General features: G+C 41.4%; 1 protein-coding gene across 2 annotated transcripts in view; it reads left to right on the top strand.

Annotated features, from left to right (window-relative positions):
- Window positions 1-549: 549 nt before the first annotated feature.
- Window positions 550-21959, top strand: part of CSGALNACT2 (chondroitin sulfate N-acetylgalactosaminyltransferase 2) — a 31565-nt gene continuing 10155 nt past the window's right edge. The window contains exons 1-2 of one of the 2 annotated variants that reach the window (XM_069019236.1): window positions 550-692; window positions 16304-17550. In XM_069019236.1, coding sequence (XP_068875337.1) covers window positions 16887-17550 — 664 coding nt within the window. In that variant the 5' untranslated portion in view covers window positions 550-692; window positions 16304-16886. Of the gene's footprint in view, window positions 693-9347; window positions 9431-16303; window positions 17551-21959 lie in introns of those variants that run through there. The other variant, XM_069019237.1, reaches the window with a different exon arrangement.

The following is a 21959-nucleotide window of genomic DNA, read 5'->3' as shown; positions in this document are numbered from 1 at the left end:
TTTAGGAAATACAGAACAGTACATAAATATTTGGATAAGTAGAAAATAATTATCGGTAAATTCTGATTGTTTTTTCCACCATAAAGGCTACCTCACAATTTCACGGTTTTGCTAGCATTTGAGAAACCAGCATCAGTGTGCTGCTGCAGGACCTTTGCGAGCCATGCAGCTCCAGGGCTGGCAGAGCAGCGTGTGCTGTCTGTGCTCGGGCAGTGCCGCAGGGCAGGGTCACTGTCCGGGCGGGCAGCGGTGCGAGCGGGCGGCGCACGGGCCGCGGGCCGGCAGCGCTCCAGGCGCGCTCGGTGTGGCCGTGGCGCTGAGGGGACGGCCCGGCGAGCGCTGCCGGCACCGCTGCGGAGGGTGTATGGCTACGCTCCCGACTCTCGTCCTCAGACACGGACTTCTCGCCTCTCCCGGGGCACATCGAGCGCGGCGCGCCCCCGCCTCAGGGGAGCGGGGAGCGAAGGCGCCGCAGGGCGGAGTGAGGGAAGGCGGTCCCGCGGCCCCACCCTGCTGCCGCTCGGCGGCGGCGGCCCCGCTTCTCCCGCGGGACTGCGCGGGGGACCCGGTCCCGCCCCGGGGGCGGTCGGGGGCGGCCGGCCCGTCCCCTTTAAGCGGCGCGGCGGAGGGTCCCGCCCGCTCATTTCCGAGCACGCAGGAAGTGCGGCCGCGGCTCCGCGCCGGCCCGCGCGGTGAGTACGGCGGCACCGCGCCCCTCCGCCCTCTCGCCGCCCCGCTCCTCCTCGGCCCCGCGCCCCTCACCTGTCCGCCGCTCTCGGCAGGCCCGCGGCCCCTCCCCGCTGCTGGCAGAAGGCGCCTCGGAGCCCGCCCGGCCGCGGGCAGCGGCACCGTGGCGGGCCCGGCCCCGTGTCCCGGCCCGGAGCTCCCCGGGCGGCTGTGGGTGCGCGCGGCCGGGGCCGCTGAGGGGGCTGCCCCGACCGCCCTGGCGCGGCGGCCTGGCACACCGGGCCACTCGGTTGTACCGTAGCGCTGTCTCAACAATAAAACGAATTGGTCCTTCACGGCTGCGTTTCCATTGTGTTGGCTGGCCGTAGGCGTGCTGGGAGCGCGTTTCTGCAGCCGCAGGCATGGGGATGCAGCAGGCGGCCCCCCCGCGACGGCGCAGCGCTGGAGCGGGCACGGTGTCAGCGCCCGGCCGGGCTGTGCCGGGCTGCGGGGGGGCCTTTGGGCTTCCTGGAGCCGCGAGAAACCCCCCATTCTTTCCACCAACCCCCCAAAGTAGGGGAAAGGATGATGAGAGGGTACCTAATTATTCTCAGCGAAATATTGAGCATTGTTTAAACTGTGGGTTACATCTCTTCGTTTTTGTCTGACACGTTCTTGTTCGGTAAATTGTGTGCTCTCGTAAACTGTGAGAGTTGGAACGTTTTGGTGTTGAACCTAAAAATAAATTGTGTAATTGTCACCAGGCAATTAATTCAGAAACGCTAAAGCAGAAACGGGGGGGTTGCAATTTGCAAGAGCATTTTTAAACCTCAGTATGTAGAAATTTATACTTGATAGTACATGTTTTCAGTGAAGTGTAATCAGTGTTTATTATATGGTTTTGTAGTTTGTTTGTGGTTTTTTTTTTTCACTTCAAGTCCCTCCATCAGGTAGAAATTGAGACACTGATCTCCTCTGCTAAACTTGCAGATGATGGATAAGGACTAACTTTATTCTCTTCTTGTGGGTACTCGGAAGAACTGCAGAAAAGAGAGATTGTTTCAACACTGACTCAATATCTCTTAAGTTAAGGTCATACAGTAAAAATACCTTTTTTCCCACCTTTTTTTTCCCCCCTTGGAGACTGTAATGCTAGGCCTCGTAAGACAGTTTCTTCTTTTCCAGCATGCGTTAGCCGCAAGTTCCTATCTTGCTTTAGTGTGTTTGAAGGAAACTTCTGTCTTCCCTTTATTTATTAGCTAGATAGTGGGTCCCCAAGGAGCACCAGAGACAGCGGTTTGGAAATAATCCCAGTATCTGTCAGTGGAGGTAGATGCGTTTCGTGGAGGGGTGTTAGCTGTGAGCCTCAATTACACCCTGAGGCTTTTGTGGGAGACTGCCAGTAAGTCCCTGTCAGAAATATCAGGAGACCCACACTAAACGTTGCTGCAGCACCACTGTCGTAAACCATCAGTAGCTGAACGTGGAAGGAAGAACAGAGTTTTTGAAGTACATGGCTGTACAGCCCAAATAGACATTCTTTAGCTTGTCTGTTGCTGGAGAAAACATGTGAAAACTTCAGTGTGATTAAGATTAGTTGATCTTGTATAATTCTTTTCCTTCTTGCTCCCATGACTTTGTTTCAGTGTCTTTCTCAGGCTTAAGGGAGGAGGGAATAAAGGAAAAAAAGAAACCCCCAAACCTGTCAGTACAGCTGCTACGTTGTGGTAGAAGTTGCACCAAATTACATTTGAATTTAAATTCTTCGCTTTTATGTTTCAACCCCAGGATATGGGTCTTCCCAAGTCAGTGAGAAACATCATCTGAGGGCATAGTTACATGATAAGTAGCTGTGGTCTGTTGCCAAGAAAACCCACAAGCATATCTGGCACAAGAATTTCGACCCCTACATCACAGTCTGCTACTTCACTCTTGCCAGAAGTGTTCTGTGGACCTCTTTATAAAAAGAATCCACCAGAATCACCTGAACTTTTAAAAGAAAAAAACCTAAACTCCTAGGAGGGAGGGTATGAGAAATATGAGGTCAGTTTTTTTCACTGCAGAAAACAAATTGCACAATGTTTTTCTTGTTTCTGAAGCAGCCTGTCATTATGAAGCAAGCTTCATGACTTGCAGTATTTTCTCCTTAAATAATGCGGAAACAGGATCGTGGAGGTGGGATGAAAGTCAGGCTTTGGATAAGTGCTGGAACTGATAATGTCCTTGGCTCTTTGCTAGCTCATCTAACCTCTAAAGGATCAGCCCTCCAGAATAAAAGTATGAGAAAAGGCCATAATAATTTTGCTTCTGAAAAAATGACACAGAAAATAGGCAGGGGTTTCAAAAGTACAAGACTTTCTTTAAAAAAAAAAAAAAAAGTCATTCTCAAAGGGCGCAGTGGATGAAAATGTTTTCAGGAGCATATTGTCTTTAGAAAAAAGACCAAACCACAAATAACTGTGCTTTATCTATGCATCTAATTATGGTCTTTTAAGCTTAGTGCTGGAAATGGGGAAATGAGACAAAACTCACAAGATATTTGTAAAAAAAATAAATATGATGCATTTTGAAGGAAATGGGAATATAGTTTTATTTCTGAGTTAGAACCACAGCTTGTAAGAAGAATTTGTGGAAGGGCACTTCTTACTGTCTGCTGGAGCAGTTTCATTCTGAAAGATGATCAGAAAAGCCCAGCATATCCATTAATATTATAGTTCATAAAAAAAATCTGCAAGTGTGCAATTACTTTAATATCTTTAATTTCTTTTTTTATAAAGCTGTTCAAAATGAAATCTTTTTGAGGACAGGAGAAATTCTGCAATTGCAGCCCTCCAGTCATGAGTGCCTTTTGGTGCAAAAGGAGGATACTGTCTGAGGCCCTTTTTAGGTGCAGCTAGCTCCTGCTTTTGTCCAAGCCTCTTACAATATTTTTTTTAAAGGCTGCAGGTATTTTGTGTATACCTAAAAATGTAGACAGGCAAGTTACTCAGCTGAATATTTTTTGGTTATCTAATACTTCATGGTGTGTGTAGTCTAAATTGGGGATTCTGATGGTCACTGCTAGCTGAGAAACTTTGTTTTAAAAAGAGTAACATTGAAAGCTATATGTAATCGCTAAAGATCAGAGATTCAAGGGAAAATGAAAATGGCTTTTTTCCCTAACGCTTGAAGGTGCTGCATGTGAAAACATGGCACACTAAAATACTTGTGAGAAGCTTGCACTCTCTCTGCAGGCACTGGGCTGTCTGTGCTGCAGCTCTGGGTTATGGTAGGGCTGGCAGGAGCCACTTGCTCCACAATTATTTCTGAATGGGGTGTGGTGGAATACTATCTTGGAACGATCTCTGCTTTACCTTACTTGTTTTTAAAGGCTCTTTCCATTCACACACCAAATCCTCTAAAAGCAAATTGATAAAACTGGCAAGTTATTTCAGGTTGTGAGTGCAAATGTGAGCCCTGAAAAGAGCATCAACAGAGTTGGTGTTTCAGAATGAAGTTCAGAGAATCCAAATCAGATGATGTGAGGAAACTATCTTGTGAAGAAATCTTGTATGTACTTTTTTAATCTAACCATTTCCTGACAATCATCTCTAACTGTAATAAAAAGTGACTATATTGATTTGCCTGTTTACTGATTGGTGGCTGCAGTGTAGGTGCTTTCCAGCACAGTGCTCTTGGATCTAATTGCTTCCTTTAGCCCTTAACTGTGGTCCTGGGAAGGCCTTGGTCTGGATGCCATCTCTCCCTGCCCAGCCTGCAGTGGAGGGTGCCCATGTCTCCTTAGGAGATACATTTGAGGAGAGTGTTGTTGGCAGCTGTGTTGGTGGGTGACAGCAGGGACAGGGCTTCACTTCAGTCCTTTCCCCCCTTTAATTCTTTCACTGGTGGAGTGAGTGGGTGGTAATGGGCAGGTCTGGCTGGCTTTTGTTCTTTCCTTTTCTCCTCCCCTGTACTAAATGGTGGTGTTTCACTGGTGGAGCAGCTCCTGGCAGAGGATCCTTCTCCGTTGTGGTACTGGGCTCTCTGGTAGGGATGTCGCTTAGGGCAGCTGTCTGGAAAGCATGGATCAGCACATGACAGTCACCATATGCATCTTGCTGTCAAAAGTGAGGCTTCCCATCAGCTCCTCTACTTTGGCCAGAAATGACCCAAAATGTCCATTAATGCATTACTTCAGTAGATGGAGGGGTAAGAACATTTACCTGCAGAAGTCTGAGTAAAAGTACATACTTGGCAACTAAAGAAAAAGTGTGCAGAGTTGATGTAGCTGTCTCAGCAGCATAGGGATGGCTGAGCTGATGCTGGGGGAGGGCTAAGTGGGCAGACACTTTTGGCACTTGCTCTCCCAAAAACTAGGGAAATTAATTTCACTCTTCTCTGGCATACTGTAGGGAATTTCTGTTCAAGGAAACCAATATGCCAGTTATAGAGCAGAAGTAAAATTCTCTCATGGCTAACAAATCCTCTGGAGATGGGTCTTACCCACATACTTTTAATGCCTGTCACCAGCAACAGTTGTCTCCTTTTGCTGAACGTAGCTCCAGGCTGGTTCTCACATGTTCAGAGTTAAAATAATACAATGCAGAACAGGTAGGAGTTAAAGGTAGCTTAGAAATACAGTACTTGCAGTTATTGTATTTCCAAGTAAAATTGCTGAGCAGATGAGGTTGTTATATAGACACCTCCTTCTTGTATTTGACTTTGACAAATGAACATCAACCACAATATTAGGTTAGTATGTCTGCACTGTTAATTGTGCTTTTTGTCAAGACAACAGATGAGTGCTTTCATAGAAGACCAAAACTGTAGGACCACCTGAGTTTTCCAAAAAGTTTTATATGAACCTACAGCAGTTTTGTATTGACTAGTCCCAGTAAATTGTGTAAAGAAAAGGGCCCTAATAGTTTTTCTGATGCCAGTTGCCAGAGACATGGCAGGACAGTTTCTGGTTTTCAGATGTGTAATTGCAGGAAGACGTGAAAATTTAAAGCTGATGGTTGAGGTGCTGCTGTACAAAGGCTCTGAGCTAATTCTGTTTGTAGATGATGTGGGTGTGTCCTGTGATAGTCAATTGCAGCCAGGTAGGTAACCAGGCAGATTTTCTGCTACCCCTGTGTTCATGTGTGGTGTTTGCACGTTTGCATCTTCTCCATAGAACAGCAGAAATAATACTTAGAGAGTTCTGGGTGGAGCTTGTGTTGCTGCTGCAGGGGCAGGTGTTGAGCAGCGATGCACAGGAAGCAATTGAGGCTTGTTGGGAACACTGCTGAATTAAAGCAGAGGAAGTGATCTAAATGAGCTTGTGTTTTGAAGCACACTGTGAAAACACAAAATGCTGGTTTTGAGCACAGTTCAGAGTGAACCCACAGTTCAGAGGCTGTCGTAAGTTTCTGTGAAATAAAGTCTGTCCTGTAAGAGTGTTTTGGGTGACAGCTTTCAGATGACTTGTGTTAGCACTTCTGCTGTCTCAAAGGTTTCCCCAGGCAGTGGTGTCAAAAAGGATGGCACTTGTCAGCATTGTTGATGCTACTCACAGCCCCAGGGGCAGCAGATGACATGCATGTCTTTCTGTGCTCTGGTAGAGTGAAAATTAAGACTACTGAGTGATAGTAGTTTAGTCCATCTTTCATGTGCTCTGTGAGTTCCTGATACACATAGAAGTCTTCTAAAGAAGGGACATACAATTTCTGAAGTAGGAGGATGAGTGCTGGCTGGACAGAGCTGGCAGGTCTCTTCCCAGCACAGTCAAAGGATTGCTCCAGTAAGATGTCTCTGCAGGGCAAACTTTGCCCCAGTGCCCCCAGTGTTTGGCAAAGGACTGGGTGTTAACATCCAAAATACTGTATTAGATTCTGCTGTGAAGTGCTGTGATGCATGTTTCTTTATGTTGGATTTTTAAAATCACATTTTGGACATAATCCAGGGTCTTCGAATTGTTTTGCTTTTAACTCTTCAGAATTCCTCCTTAGTTTAAGGTCCTGAGCTTCTATTAGATGGACAGGTGGAAGTGATAGGGATTTAAATCCTATTGTGTGAAGGGGCAAGAAGGGAAGGAAAAAACCCAACTTTAAACCAGTGTTCAAACAGCGTAATGGAAGTTGTTGCCAGTAGAACAGTATGTTAAATGTGGCATTTGTGACAAGTGTCTGTGGTAACAACCTGTATGTCCCTACTGTGAAACAAAACAAGCAAAATTAGAAAAAAAAAGTTGTGAAATATGAACACAACGAAAGAACAGTGCAAGGAACCTGCAAAAACTTAGCAGAGGTTTGCAAAACTCTTGGCTTCTCTCCCCTTCAAACCATGATGATCTCTTCCTGAAGAGGAGAGGAAGAAAGGTGGCTCAAGTGGTCCAAAGACTTCAGGGACTTGAAAAACAAGAGAGGTGAAGCAGTGTAATGCTTCAGTGTTTGATGTTTCTAGTTGTTCATACTGGCAACTTTTTCAATGCAAGGGGAAAATATGAGGATAGTTCTGACAAGCTGCTGCCTTTTCTGCTTCTGGTGAAGCTTGGTATTGCTAGTCCTTTAAGAGTAAGTTAATGCTTAGTTATAATGTCAGAGTGAAAAATTACAGATGACATAAGCTGTGCTTCTGGAATGCACCAGATGTTTCTCAGTTGTTTGGCATCCAGCTTTCATGGCTGGTGACATACTCGAGGGTGATTTGTTGTGCTGAAAGCAGAACCTGAACTACCATGCTGATTTTTAGGTGTTTTAAAAACATTTGTAGTTTGTGTTCCTCCTTCCATCTTTGATTGTGGACTGAAAAATAGCAAAGTGAGCACAGTTTTGAAAACCACGTGTGAACTTAAGTTAGCTGATTCAGTTTTATTTAAGGAAAGCTTAAGGGTGATTGATTTTCAAGGCAGCATTTTCTTAGGATTTCTGTAGCAAGTAGTATTTTAAACTGGTTTTAGTTATTTTAGAACTCTCAGGCCAAACTACCACTTGGACAAAATGCACAGAAATATCTTACAGTGGTCACTTCAGGAGTCTCCAAACTTGCTCTGAGGAGCATTCTGTACAAATATTCCCTGGTCCAGGTAACCCTCAAAAAATTTGGCAATAAATCATAACTTCAGTGAGAATATTGCTGTGGTGCGTATTTGTCCAACAAAACTTTTTTATTAAATTTAAATCAATTTCCTATATACATTTCTGTTTTTAAGACAGATATTAACAGAAGTTTGAAAGTCTTTTTAAGAAAGTTGGCTGCAATTTAACTGCAGTCCGTTTTCACTTCAACTGCTATAGTTGCATCATAGTCTGGAATGTTACATTCGTGAAAACAGTGTCCCTGTTAACATAGAAAAAGTTCCAGAAAATGGAAAAAAAAAATTAACCCCCCACAGAATTAAGTCTCTAACTTTTTTAAAATGCTGGCTAATTTGCTGTTCAGCTGTTAGAAAAAACATTCTGGGTATGGACTGTCCTTTTCCATCTCTTCATAACTTATGAAAAAGCAATCCCCATGTGAGGACTACCTACTAGGTACCTGTGAGGGCCTCAAAGGGAATCTGTTTTCCTCTACAGCATTTTCAGATTTGCTTTACAGTATAAGGAAACTGGATGCATGACCTTTATTCTTACCTCCCACAATGAGAAGTCTTCCACTGCCTCCATGTATGAACTTGAATGACAATTATCCTTTAAAAACAGCTCAAGCGTTTACATAGGTTGGCATTTATATTTTCATTATGCTTAGGTTACAGTAACTATGTTATCTTGATCTCCTTATATAGAGAAGTAGATGACAGAGATCTGAGAAAACAGAAGACAGCTTAATTCTGAGAATATGGTTAGATGTGGAACTTAGGTGAAGCAATTGCAAGAAAAACACATTATTCTCATCTCTTTGGTTTTCCCAGCTACCATTCCACAGTGAATGATTGCAGTCATTCTCAGTGATTGGTTTTAATAAATAGAACATGGCATCAGTGAACATGCAGGTGTGCTGTGCAAATGCTGTGCTGGTGAGCTAGGATCACCAGTTACCTTCTACTGTGCTATTGCATTTGAGGGAGCATCATCTTGTGTGGGGAAAATATTTAGCTGGGGCCTTATAAGTTGTTTAGATGCTTTGGGTGCCTAAAGAGTATTTCACCTTTCCTCATTCCCTTTGATTCAAGGTGATGCTCTCTAGGTGTAACTGGTTTTTCTGTCCTTCTGAAGCAAGTTGTTTTCCTGTGCAAAAAAAGCCCTACTACAGCATTACCTTTTTGAAGACTACTGGGCATCTTAAGTTTAATTTCTGCCACTTGCTGCAGCTGTTGCTTTATCCTACTGAAAGCAGTATGAACATCTCACAGCATGTGCTCTAATAGAGACTACTGTGCATCCTTGAAGATAAGCTGCAATTGCTGTAAGAAGTGTGATTTAGTTTTACTTAAGCTGTGCTCCACAGTCCTTTTGCCCTTGATTGGGTGTGCAGTGTTACACAGGTTGTTGGGAAGCTCTGCCACCTTTCAGTGGACAGACTGCCATCAGCTGGGTATGGTTGCTCAGGTGTTGTGCCCTGGCTCAGGAACCCAAATGCTGCAGTGTTATAATTTATGCAGCCCCTCATGGGGACTGTGTCCTTAATAAGGGTTTAACAAAGCATGTTGTAAAGGTAGGCCGGGTTCTTGCTTAATGCTCATGTGAAAAACATTACTTGCAAGATGTTAGGAATACCAGGAGAAAGATCTTCCCTGATAGCTGTGCTAAGGTGGCTGCTTGTACTTCTGTTCCTGTTTCTAGGTTGCACTCTAGCAGCCAACAAGGTAGGCACAATAAGCAGAGTCATGTAATACTGCTGTTCCTTTAATTCCCTGTCAGTAAGGGGAAGAAGACACGCTTCTCCAAACTTGGAGTTTGTGGTTTGCTTGCCAAATTTAAAAAGAGGAATAGCACCAACAGCAGTGCAGAAACCCACAAGCTAAATAATATAAGCTATAGGAAAAGTTGTGTTATACAGAAAAGCTACTGTCTTGTGAAAGCTGAAGGTAGAAGAGCCTTTCATGACAGCTTTTTGATAATAGTTTTAAAACAAGAAAGCAAGCAAACAAAACTCCTTCAGTTGGTCCTACCTAGGACATTTTACCTAGTTTTTCTTGCCAAGCAGATGTCTCTCTTCATAAAAACAATAAAGTGACTGTGAGTTGACTTTTGTTTCCTGGCTTTATCTGAAATGGAATAATACTGACCAGTGTGGTTAAGGTGTAGCTGGTTGGGTTTCAAGTTTCAATTTTAATTCAGCATTTTCCAGACAAATGGACTTGCTTTGGATTCACTGAAGCCAAAGCAGGGCTTCTATTCATAAACTCATTGCTTACTTTGGATTAGGTATAAAGTAAATAATGGGAATAATGCTGTTCTTTCATTTGTCCACTTAATTATGTAATGGATTTAGTTTTGTTTAGGAACAACAAATGCCAGGACAAGCGATAACTTGCTTACTTCTCTCAGTTATAGGAGATAAAACTGCTCCAGCAAAAGGTTGCTATTTTTCCTTGTTACTTCACAGTAGGTTATGAAAGAATTGCATTTAAACCACTACAGTACAGTTAATATTTCCTTCAGTGGAAGATGACAGCATGACTGCTTTTTCCGGGTATTGTCGTGGCAGAAATATCACCATTTCTAGGCTGTTGGATATCACCTTCTGCTGGCTTTCTCTGAGAACAGAGGCAATAAACCCCACAGTATTTGCTGTTCTGTCAGCTTGGCATGCTGATTTACTTTTTGGCCATGTACATGGGGCAGGGAAGGGGTGTGTGGTGCATGAGCAGGATGGGTTCTTCCTGCAGCCCCCGTGGTCTGTGTTGCTGTTGTAAAAACACGTTCCAGGGAACTTGAAACTGAGGCAAAATTGCAAGAGAGGGTTTGGGAAAGCTGTAAAGAGGGTGACCTGCTTGATTGTTCTTGATTTTTAAGATGATTGAATACCACTATTAAAATGAAACCCTACTCTTTTCTGCATGTCTGTGTTTTAGAGGTTAGTACAAAGTGTGTTGCTTCAGTTGCATATCCTGAAAAGATGTAATTAATAAGCAGGATCTGGTCCTTGGAAAAGGCAGGGTTTTTTATTGATTTTCTCTCCCTCGTGTTAAGAGTGAGGTGATCTATCACATGAAACAAGGGAGATAAGAAACCTGATATATCTTCCCTATGTACTGCAGTCTCTAATGTGGCAGTGGAAACTTGTGGAGGTTTGGTCTTAATTTTATTTCGGAGTGCAGCATTTCTGCTGGCAAAACAACAATGTTGCTTTTTGTGAGAGAAACCATTTGCATGGAGAATATTATTTTTTGAGTAATAAATCCTGTGATTGTTGCACCCTTCACTGAAGTAACTTTTTCCTATGGTTCTCATGCCTGAACTACTTACTCCTGGTGTACTGTGAGTTCTAGAATGGTCCTTGTGCCAAAGGCACGATTTTTTTTTTTCCCTTCCCATTTAGGAACTAAAGAAATGTCTGAAGTTACCTATTGCAGATGTGCTCAAGCACTTTAAAATTCATCACAGGCTGTTCATAATGTGTACAGTTCACCACTATTCTTTTTTTTTCCCCATGTCCTTAATTAAAAATGAAGTAAGATGCTCAGTGATGAGTGTGCAGTCATTGTTGTCCCCCTGTTTCCCCCATGGGACTCTGGCTTTGGCAGAGGAAAGGAAACTGATGCCAATAAAAAGAGGTAGCTGGAAGAAGAATTCCTTTTGGGGTCAGCCAAGTAAGGTGAGAAACAAAGCTGAAGTCCAGTGCTTACCAGCTAGTGGGGAGTGTTGTGATGCACTGAAACAGTGTATCATGCTCTAAGCTTTCAAAAAGTTGAAAATAAGCTGCTGTCTGTGCTTGATGTGATTGATTTACTGTGGGCAGTGGTTGCAATGTGTACAAGCAAAACTTTCAAATTTTTCAGAATTCAATATGAAACCGGTAAGGTCTAAAATATTTTGTGATTATTTTCACTTTCCTGTTGGTTCTACTGAATGCAGGTCATCTTGCCATAGACTGGTAGTGGCTTTTAACTTCTCTCCCATCCAGCAATGCATATGCATGTATGCCTGGGAAGCAGAGCCATAGCTGAGAGCTCATCAGATGGCAGAATTGTGATAAAAATAAGTTTTTTTCAGTCAGTAAAGAGGATGAGATTCTTGACTGGTTTTCTATGGAAAGTGAGAACTTTGGCAGTTAATTCTTGTGGATTTTTTTTTTTTTCCTCTTCTTCACTTTTCTTCCTAGCAGCAAAAAAATCTGACTTTTGTACTTGCTCAGCTAGAACTGCGTAATAAAACTCTGGACAAATTCCTTTGTCTTTTCTGAGGCTATACCTCAGCAGACTGTCTAAGCAGAGATGATGTGTTTGTGTGTTGTTAAGGTATGGTTTGAGGTTTTTCACTCCGGGGTTTATGCAAAGATTGCCGGCAACAGCAGATGCACAGCTTGCTTTCAGTTTGGTTTCAGCAAGTGAGAAGACAATGGTGTGCCCAGTATTCCTGTAACATTCCAAGCTATTCTGTTTTCAGTGGCACTGTTCTTCAGAATAAGAAGGGAATGTGCAAGGGATGAGATTGGACCTTATGATTTCATTGTATAACTTGCAAAAATGTTATATACCGAAATATGTGTGTGGAGGAGGCTTAAGACAGTGAATGTCTGTGGCATCTGGGTGAAATTATGAACAATAAAAGAACTCTCAGCTGGAATTTCATGAACAGCTAAACAGTGACTGTCTAGGGCATGCTGAATGAAAAGGACATGTCTAAAGTAAAACATGCTCACACACGGAATGTCCCCACAGTCTGGCATGAAGCCAAGTGCGTACTGAATTAGGTCACTGCTTTAAGTGTGAATGTTTCCCCACTTCAGAAAGACGTACTCATCCTTTGCAGCAAGGAACAAAACCAGACTGCTAATATAGTTAAAAAAAAAAAAAAAAGTAAAGCATTTTCAATTAGCATGTTGGTCTGTTCCCTTGTGCTTAGAGAATCAATGAACTTTTTTGTAAGGAACAGAAACATTTCCATAGTTGAATGGAAATGCAGAAAGAATTAACAACCAGTTGCCTCTGGAAATCCTGCAGATCTTTATAAGTATTTTATAAACCCCAGATATCTCATTCCTTGGAGATCATACAGACTACTGCAAATAAACTTGTTCTGAAGAATTGATATGAAGTTAAATACCAGCATGTGCAATTTAAAGTTTTGGAACTTAATCTTTAAACACTGAAATTCCAGGGACTTCTGTGTGATTATTATTGCCAGGTAATCTTACTGTTCTTTATAAATTTCAGAATGTTCCATGTAACCCAATTAGTTTCCCTATTGTGATTTTTTGGATCCCATGTGCTTTTGCTTGTTCTGGGGTTTCACAGCCTGCTTTCTCTTGTAATCATATTCTACAGCCTAGTTACTGGAATTCCTAAAATAGGGCTGTGCCAGATCAAATTCATATCAAATTTGGGTTGTAAATATGCAAAAATGGGGCCTTTTTTTTTTTCCTGAAAAGAGAGGACAGTGAAATAGGGTGCTCATAAGCCCTCCTTTTCCAATGGGATAAGAAGGAAGATTCTTGCTGCCTTCACTCACTCTTTGAAGTATTCAAGATGAAATATGTCTTATTCCTTTATGAAAACTTCCCTCAACAGAAGTAATACTGAAGGAAAAAAAAAAAAGTCAATTGGCTCAGTTCCCACAGCTTTAGTAAACTAACTTTCCCATTCAGCTCTCCCTGTGCAATTTAAAATTTTAATGTTCGACATAACTGGTTGCAAAAACATTCGTTGCCTTTAAAGGCCACAGTGAAGCTGTAGTGGGAAAAATGCCTGTTCTTTGTGGTGTTGCAAGAAAATGGTCAAACATAAATAGGCAATGCCTATCTCTGTAAAAAGGCTGTCTTGTTAATAGGATTGTCACTAGCCCACTAGATAAAGGGTTTCAGCTAATGAAGCAATAATTAGAGCCTAGAAGGAAAAGGACCAGTGAGCACTTTACAGCCCAGCTCGTGTAGTTCTCATTGCTGCAGAAAGGGTTTATTGTATTTCATCCCTGAGCACCCCTCAGGGCAGTGCTCCCCCCAACAGCCCTCTGCTGTAAATAGGTGAAGTGCCAGTGGGAAGGCCCGGAAATCTGCAAATATTCATAATCTTTTTTCTTGCGTTGGTAACGCGGGGCCAGTGGCCGAGTTCCCTGCAGGGGCCTGTTGACTTCCCTAATCCATGCTTACCACAATGATGTGTGTTTGGCCACAGTGAGGAAAGGTATGAAGAGGAGCGCTCTTTCACTGCCCCCTGCTATTCTCTGAGGGGATCTTAATCTCCTGGTACATTGTGTCCTCTTGACACCACATCAGGAGATCTGTTTTCCCTTTCTTCTAAGACATAAATGAGACCTAAAGAAACTTAGTGACTCATCAAAGTTGAACGCAGGGTAGTTTATTGGTGGAGCAAGAATTGACTACAAAAGCCTGCTGGAACTAATGCTCCATCTTCAGGGGTATCTATTTGTCAGTTAACAACAATTAGAATAATTGGGGCTTGAATTACTGATACTTTATACAAGTTAGATACTGTGATCATTTTTCAATATGCCTTTACTGCTTGAAGATGTGTCAGCTTCTGCATGGAGTAGCTTTAGTTCAGTCTAGCATTTACTGGGGTTTAAAGAAACTCATGGTTCTTTATGCTATTAATTGTGGCTTCACCTCCTGCAGTCTAACAGAACAAGAATTCAGTAAGAAATGTAAAAAACCATCATATGGTCATCTTTGTACTAAAGAAAGCTTGGGATGAGATTGTCATTTCTGTGAACTGGTTTTATCCTGTAGATTTTTTTCTTCTTACTCCCATGATTCACCACATCTGGACACCGGTCAGTAGTCTGAGGATACATCTGGTGTTGATCACTCTTTATAGGCATTCAACTTGCATTTATATAATGTTGTGTTTGCAGCGAGAAGTGATTAACTTCTGTCTTGTTTGGACTTGAAAGGATGTTATCTAGTATTCAGTTGATAAAACTGTTATTTATTTTGTATCATAGTCTGCAGTAGCTTTCCATGAGTTCCAAAAGCTTCAGTTTCAGATGACTAATTGCTTTTAATCTGCTGTATTAAGAATTTCTACATAATCTATCTAAATTATTTGTTAACAGGGACTTTAGCACTAGAAATACTAAAAGCTCCTTCAAGCAGTCCTATAGACTTCAGGTGATCAACCCCACGGTGTGCAGCTCTTGCCAAACTTGGTGTGCATGATATGCCTGCAGACTTTGGGTCAGTTGTGGCAGGCTTTGCTGGTGGTAGTATGAATAAGTCACTCAAAATTTCTGGCCTTGTAACTGGAGCTTTCTTGCAAGTGTGGATGCTGAAGATCACGATACCACTGATAAGGGGTACCCGATTTGCACTGGAGCTGTATCCTGATGCTGGAAGCTGAATGGGAAGGGATGTCACAATGACATAATCAGGGAGACCCAGTGCCAGGTGCTTGCTGTAAATATGGGATGCATTGTGGCACCCTGACTGTCTCGCAGGGTCAGCACAAGACGGGCTGTGTGGCAGCTGGCAGTGCCAGATAAGTCTGTCTAACCCGTAGAGAAGCAGTATGGAAGTTAGCAACTTTTTTCTAGTCTCATAAGGATAGTGAAACTAAACTGGGAGTCCCAGAACTTCCCCCAAACCATAATTGCATAACACAGTCAAAATGGATGTAGAGCTAATAGGTCCCTGGATAAATTTTAATGAGTTTCACTTATTTTATACAATCAAATTTTAAATGAAAGTATTTTATTCATGTTGAAAGTAGACTAACATGCATTGAGCCTATTTCTTAGCTTTTTATGCTCTCATTGAGGAGGCCTATAAAGCGTTTAGCTGACTCTCAGTGCTGAGTACGATTTTTGGTATCCCCCTCTTGCATTCTCTCTTCTGTCTCCCTGGTCTTTTCCTCTAGGCTGGTTTGGTCAGTCATGTAAGAGTGTGACCCATGCAAATAGTCACTGCCTCTTTATGCTAGCCTAACCATATCAAAAAATGGAAATGTTAGTGGATGGGTAATCTCAGGATCCCTTTCATCAGTCAGGGATTGGAGTTTGAATTTTAATTTCTCTTGAATTTGACTTAATCTGAAATGCAGTTTCTGTAAACTTTGATATTTAAATCAATAATACTTTATTTATGAGTGAATAGTTTTACCCTGAAAGATATTTACTTAAAGTAAAAGCAAATGAAATTTCAAGCTTCTGCTCCTTCAAAATAGTTCATGGGGGTTTTTTTGGTTGGTTTTTTTTGGTTTTTTGTTTTGTTTTGTTTTGTTTTGTTTAGAGGAATAGGAAGGGCATGGGGTTTGGTTTTTTTTCTTTTTTCCTCCCACAGAGTAAAACAAAACAAAAAACCCAAGAAGGAATGGTGGAGTTAAAACAAATGTGTAATAAAATGTGGTGAGACTAGAAGAACCATTACTATTTTCCAGACACTATGTTAAAGGGAGTTGCTGATGGGTAATGTAAAGGAAAGAAATGCTTTTTCTTTCTCCCTTTCTCACTCCTTCCACCAGCAGTCTTTTGCATGCCTGTGTTAGAACTTTGTTCATGTATTTTCCAAATGACTGTCTGCTTTGTAGTTCTAATATACACCTTTCTTTTAATTTTAGGTTCTGTCTTCGTTTTGCTGACTCAAACCACAGATTCCAAGGAAAGGAGGGGGAGTGGAATAAAATACTCAAGTGCCAGAGGAAAAGCAAGACTAGCCAATGAAAATTACTTTTACTAAACTGTAGATTGCTCTCACACATAGTGGGGGGAAAAATTGCTGTCTATTCAAAGCTTACAAAATTACTTCTGCAGATTTCCCTCACAAAACTTCAAATAAGCTAAGCCCCTTCAACTAGGGCTGAATTAGGAAATGAAAATATGATTCCTTGCTGGTGTCTTCCGTCTTCCTCCCCCTCTGCAGGTTTTTCTTGTTTGGGGTAGGAAATCCTGAGCAAATTGTATGGCGTCAACCAGACTTACAGTTGATGGTTATGGATGACGTAGGAACTTCAGATTTACATCTCTGCAATGACACCTGATTAAGGCAAAGCTTGAAAACCGCTCATCAGCTATGTTACCAGAACTTGTAGTAGCTATTACAGTTATGTTTTCTCTCTTTTTCTAAGATTTGAAGTCTGGGGTGATGTTCCCTGGAAAGCAAGAGCAGATAAGTAATCTTTTAGGATTGGAAGCAGAAATAATATGAGAATGCCTAGAAGAGGCTTAGTAATTCAAGCCAGGACTCGTTGGCTATTGGTGGGCCTTGCTTTACTATTCAGTTTAGTCTTGCTCATGTATTTGCTGGAGTGTGCTCCACAAACAGATAACAATGGATCTCTGCCTGGTGTCGTAGGTGAAAGCATGGGTAAAGAATACTATCAAGCTCTCTTGCAGGAACAAGAAGAGCATTACCAAAACCGAGCTACCAGTCTGAAGCGTCAGATTGCCCAGTTAAAGCAAGAGCTTCAGGAAATGAGTGACAAATTGAAGTCCCTGCAGGAAAAAAAGAGCCCGAAGGTCAATGGTATGAACTACCAGGGCACCAAAGAACAAACATCCAATGATCTCCTAGAGTTTCTTCATTCCCAGATTGACAAAGCTGAGGTGAGCGTGGGGGCCAAACTGCCTAGTGAGTATGGAGTCATTCCTTTTGAAAGCTTTACATCCATGAAAGTATTCCAGTTGGAGATGGGGCTCACTCGGCATCCAGAAGAGAAACCCGTTAGAAAAGATAAACGAGATGAATTGGTGGAAGTTATCGAGGCTGGCCTAGAAGTTATCAATAATCCAGATGAAGAAGATGGACAAGATGAAGATGATGGAGTAGGAGACAGGCAGCTATATAGTGAAAATGATTTTATAGAAGGTATGTTTGCATGCTTTCCAGCCCATTAGCAGAATGTCACAACAGGCATTTAATGGTGTTTGTACTTTTAGGTGTTTTGCCTACTTGAATAGAGTCTTGAAGAGTAACTGCTCAATAAGAACCTTTATGTCTGATGATGAGAATATTACTGCTTCATTATCTTGTGTTTTTAGTGGAGTAACAAATACATTTGAGAAGGGCTCACCACAAGAGGTGTACAGGGGAAGCTGTATCTGCTTAAAATATGGATGCATTTGTAACTGGTTGTAGCCAAAGTCAGTGTGACACAGCTGCTAATGGTACTAAATAACTGAAAGACTTCCAGTGAAACTGATGACAGTGGGAGGGAGAAATTGATTCACCTTTCTTGTTCCAGACTAGTTAAGCAATCCGGCATAAAGCTACATGGTTTTTCTTCACTCATCTCTATGTCACTTTTAGTTAATACTCAGGCATTTGACTCTCTTAGAGTTGGCATGGTCCTACTGGAGGGAGAGCATTGGTAGGCTGAGTTCTGGTCCTGTCAGCTGAAGAACTTGGTGACCTGAATAGACCTTCCATGGTATGCAGTTACGGGGTCTGCTAAGCTGTGCAGCCTTGAACCGTTCTCTTGTTCTCTCTTCTCTGTTGTCACAGTGCCTCTAAGTTTAATTGCAGAACACATTTTATTATAAAGGCATATGTAGCAGTTAAACTTTCAATGCTCAGTAAAGCCCTTAAAAGATGCATAGACAAATCCCATAAGAGGTGGCTTTCAAGGTACAGTCTCATGCTGATGGAGAGAAGTATTATCAAAAACTGTCCTCGTACCCCTTCTGTATACTTACAGTATTAAATACAGTTTGTGCTGCCATTAAAAACCAAAAGGTAGACCATGTTACAAGACCAGTACTGTAGAAGGGATTCTGAAGTACTGATGTCTGCACTATTAAGCAAACATGCTGGAGAAAGGTACCACTGGCCTTGAAATAATGGATTCTTTCAGTCTCAGATGATGTAATTGGACTGTACTGCAAAAAGTCTCTGCTTTTAACAGCTTCTGTGTTTAAAGTTTGATGCAAGTACCCTTTTTCATTCCAGAAGGTGCGGCAGGCCATGGAATCCACTTAGCTGAGTCAGTGCAACACAGCCAGTGCTGTGTTAGGCTCTTAGTATAGTTCTCCTTTAAGACTCTATTATTTTCTCCAGGGGTAGTCATTCTTGTACTTTATATCTACATTAAGTATTCAGCTGCTTTTCCATTGCCATTTTAGATACTGCTTGTACTCTAGTGAATTTTTATTTTACCATGACTGAAATAGCTGTTGATTTTTTAATGTGCTGCCTTTAATGACAGAGTTTCAAGAAAACAAATAGTTTTAGAACCTTAGAGTTATACTTCATGCCTCTGCTTCTGTTCACACTAGTATTTGTTTATGGAAATCAAACAAATTTCCTTTTGCTGTAAAGACAGTAACTTCAAACACAGGGTTACGGCAACTTTAGGGAAAGACAAGTATTTTATGCTGCATATGGATGTGTTAGCAACCAGCCATAGCGTTATCTATATCTATTAGTGTCTTTCTTCAGACAGAAGGTGTGGGTTGTGTGGGTATTCTGTGGGTTTTTTAGGGCAAATACTACTAGCTAATTTAGCCAGCGATAAAAGGCAGCTTCTGAATGTTCACATATTTTTTCCCCACTCCTGTTTTTCTAAAACTCAGAGTTAAGAAGCAGACTCAGCCAGTATTGGTATGTGCAGGTGCCTTGCCCTGCAGCCCCGTGAGTAGGCTCTAGCACTCTGCCTTCATTGCCTGGGCATCCCCTTTTGATGGAAGTCCAATTGGAAAACTGCTGCCATTCTATTTAGAAAATACTGCTCCCTTAAGCTGTCATAAACTGGTAGGTTTAAATTGCATAGCAGACTTGGTGTATCAACTGATGTCAGAACAGGTCCTGCAACTGTCCTAAGAGCATGTCAAAATTGTTGCTGGATTAGTGTTGCTCATTTAGAGAGACAGTTTTTTAAACATGGCTTTAGTCAAAGCAAATAATTTAAGTTCTGCATCCTCTTCAGTAGGTAATTACTTTGTAACAAGTGGTTTGTGACTAAAACTAGAGTATTGTGCAATTTGAAATTGGAGGCTGAGAAACTTGGTGTATGAATATTTTTTTTTTTTTTTTACTTCTGGGACAAAAGAGAAAACATGGTACTGCTTTAGTTAATACATAACCATCATGTTTTTTGCTCAGTACAGATAAGCTGATTTTATCTTCTGACTTGCAGGATTTTTTTCCTCAAAACTACTGCGTATCTGTGTACAAAAACTTACCCACAAAACCGTGCTACAAGAAATAGGCATTTTTATTCTAAAGTGTTCTAGCTTGTTACCTCAACAGGCTATTTTTATATATGTCAGTATTTGGTTCTGCGGATTATGTCTGCTCTTTTCCTAGACTTGTGAAATAGTAGACTAAACTTTGAACTATGTAATATTTTGTGATATGTACTTTCAGGTGCTCTCTCCTTAGAGAAGTTGGTGACTGTTTAAATAAGTTTAGAATATCTTTTCTTATAGATGATTTTACTTAATGGTGTCTTCTGATGTGTACTGAATATGTCTGGAGTTCTTTCCCAGCATTTATGTTGCCTCTGTTGCCCAGTCAGTGAAATATCACTGTTATTTAAAAAAAAATCAAGAATTTTTTTCCTTACTCTGTTTTAGGATATATCTATATTGGAGTACCTTGAGACAACAAATACTAATAACTTGAATTTAAAAATTATCTGCTTTCTATTTTATAAATAGAAATTTCCTAAAGAAGCTTTTTTTCTGACAAAGTACACTTAATTAGTCAATAATACTCATGGTAGTCTGAATCTACTGATTTTTATTACTTCTAATACTGCATAGGCCAAAAACGTTCCAAATACATGCTGATGGATGCTTACTTACTTATTGCATTTTTGCTCTGTGTCCTTGATTTAACTGTTCCTGCAGCTGCCTTGCTGCACACTCAGCCTCTGTGGGCTCTGCATGAAGATACTCTGTCTTCTGCCAGTGATGCAAGGAAGCTGTATCCACAACAGGGAGCAATCTGGCCAAGTGTTTTCTGAACTGATGTTATCTTGTTAGTGTTGCAAGACAAAGGGATGATCCAAATCTGCTTTGGAATTACAGGAAGGCAGAGCTACCACAGCCACGTCATGGTTATGAGCGGGCTTTGAACAATAACACTAAGTAAAAAAAAAGAAGATTTCTAAGTATATATTACAACTACAAAGATACTTTCTGAGAACTCCAAATTATTTTTCACAAGGCTCAATTGACTTGCTCTGCTGATGAAGAGAAAATCAGCAAATTCCTCAGCTCTGTTTGCTGTACCTGTTTTCCTTTGCAGCAACCCTTAATGAAACTTCCAGAATTCTAATATTAACAGAACAAAAATCTGACCTGAAAAGAAGTCTTGTTCTGCAGTTGAGAAACACTTTGAAGTTGGTTTTTTTTTCTTAGTGTTTCCATTAGATCTAAGTGTATGAGAAACAAGAGTATCCTATTCCCTGTGGATGAAGAGTATCCCTAGTGAGGATAAAAGATGCAATTTTACATATTTTCATGAATGAATGGGTTTAGGATTATGAACAATGGACCTACTTGCTGAACTGCACAATCTAAGGTAGTCCTCAATTAAAAATAGATTTATTTGAGATCAGTTTTGATAATATTGAGAAATGGAGAGTAATTTAGAGGAGATAATAGTATTACCTCTGCCTGTTCCCTTTCTCTAGAAGCTTGTGACACTACGTCTTGAATGGTGATAGAGAAGCCTTGAGGAGCCTTCATGGACACACTTCACTATCAGTGTAACTGGCTTATTTGGGTTTACATTTATCAGTGTAATTGGCTTTTCTTATCAAGAGATTAAAAGCTCTTCCATTGCACAAACATTTAAAATTAACCTTTGGAAAACAGAAGCAATTATCTAATTGCTAATAAAAGTCTTGGTATTGAATGTCTAGCCGTGCTATTTGGGTCCTGATTCTGTGTTTCCAATTGAAACTGAGCAACATCCAGAAACTTTCTTCAGATCTGCAACTAAAAGGAAGACTCCCCACCCATCTGTGGCATGTAAAAATCCTTTATTCCCCTGCTGCCAGCTTAAATCAAAACTCTTCCAAAGTCCTTGCCATCCATAGAACAGTGTGGACTGTTTGTCATGCAAACAGCCCCTTTTTTTTTTTTTGGAAACTGGCCACTGTCCTGGGAACTTCAGTGGAGAATTCTAATACACACCAAAAAAAACAGGCCATACATCTTAAATTCCATAGACCAAACACTTTCTTGGTAGTCGTAAAATATTCAAGGCAATAGAAAAAGAGCTTTTTGGCTTTGATAGTAACTGATCCCCAGGATTCCTATGTTTAGTAT

Source organism: Aphelocoma coerulescens, chromosome 6 (assembly GCF_041296385.1).
Source record: "Aphelocoma coerulescens isolate FSJ_1873_10779 chromosome 6, UR_Acoe_1.0, whole genome shotgun sequence".
Classification (NCBI taxonomy): domain Eukaryota; kingdom Metazoa; phylum Chordata; class Aves; order Passeriformes; family Corvidae; genus Aphelocoma; species Aphelocoma coerulescens.
This window is presented reverse-complemented; position numbering and strand designations above follow the sequence as displayed.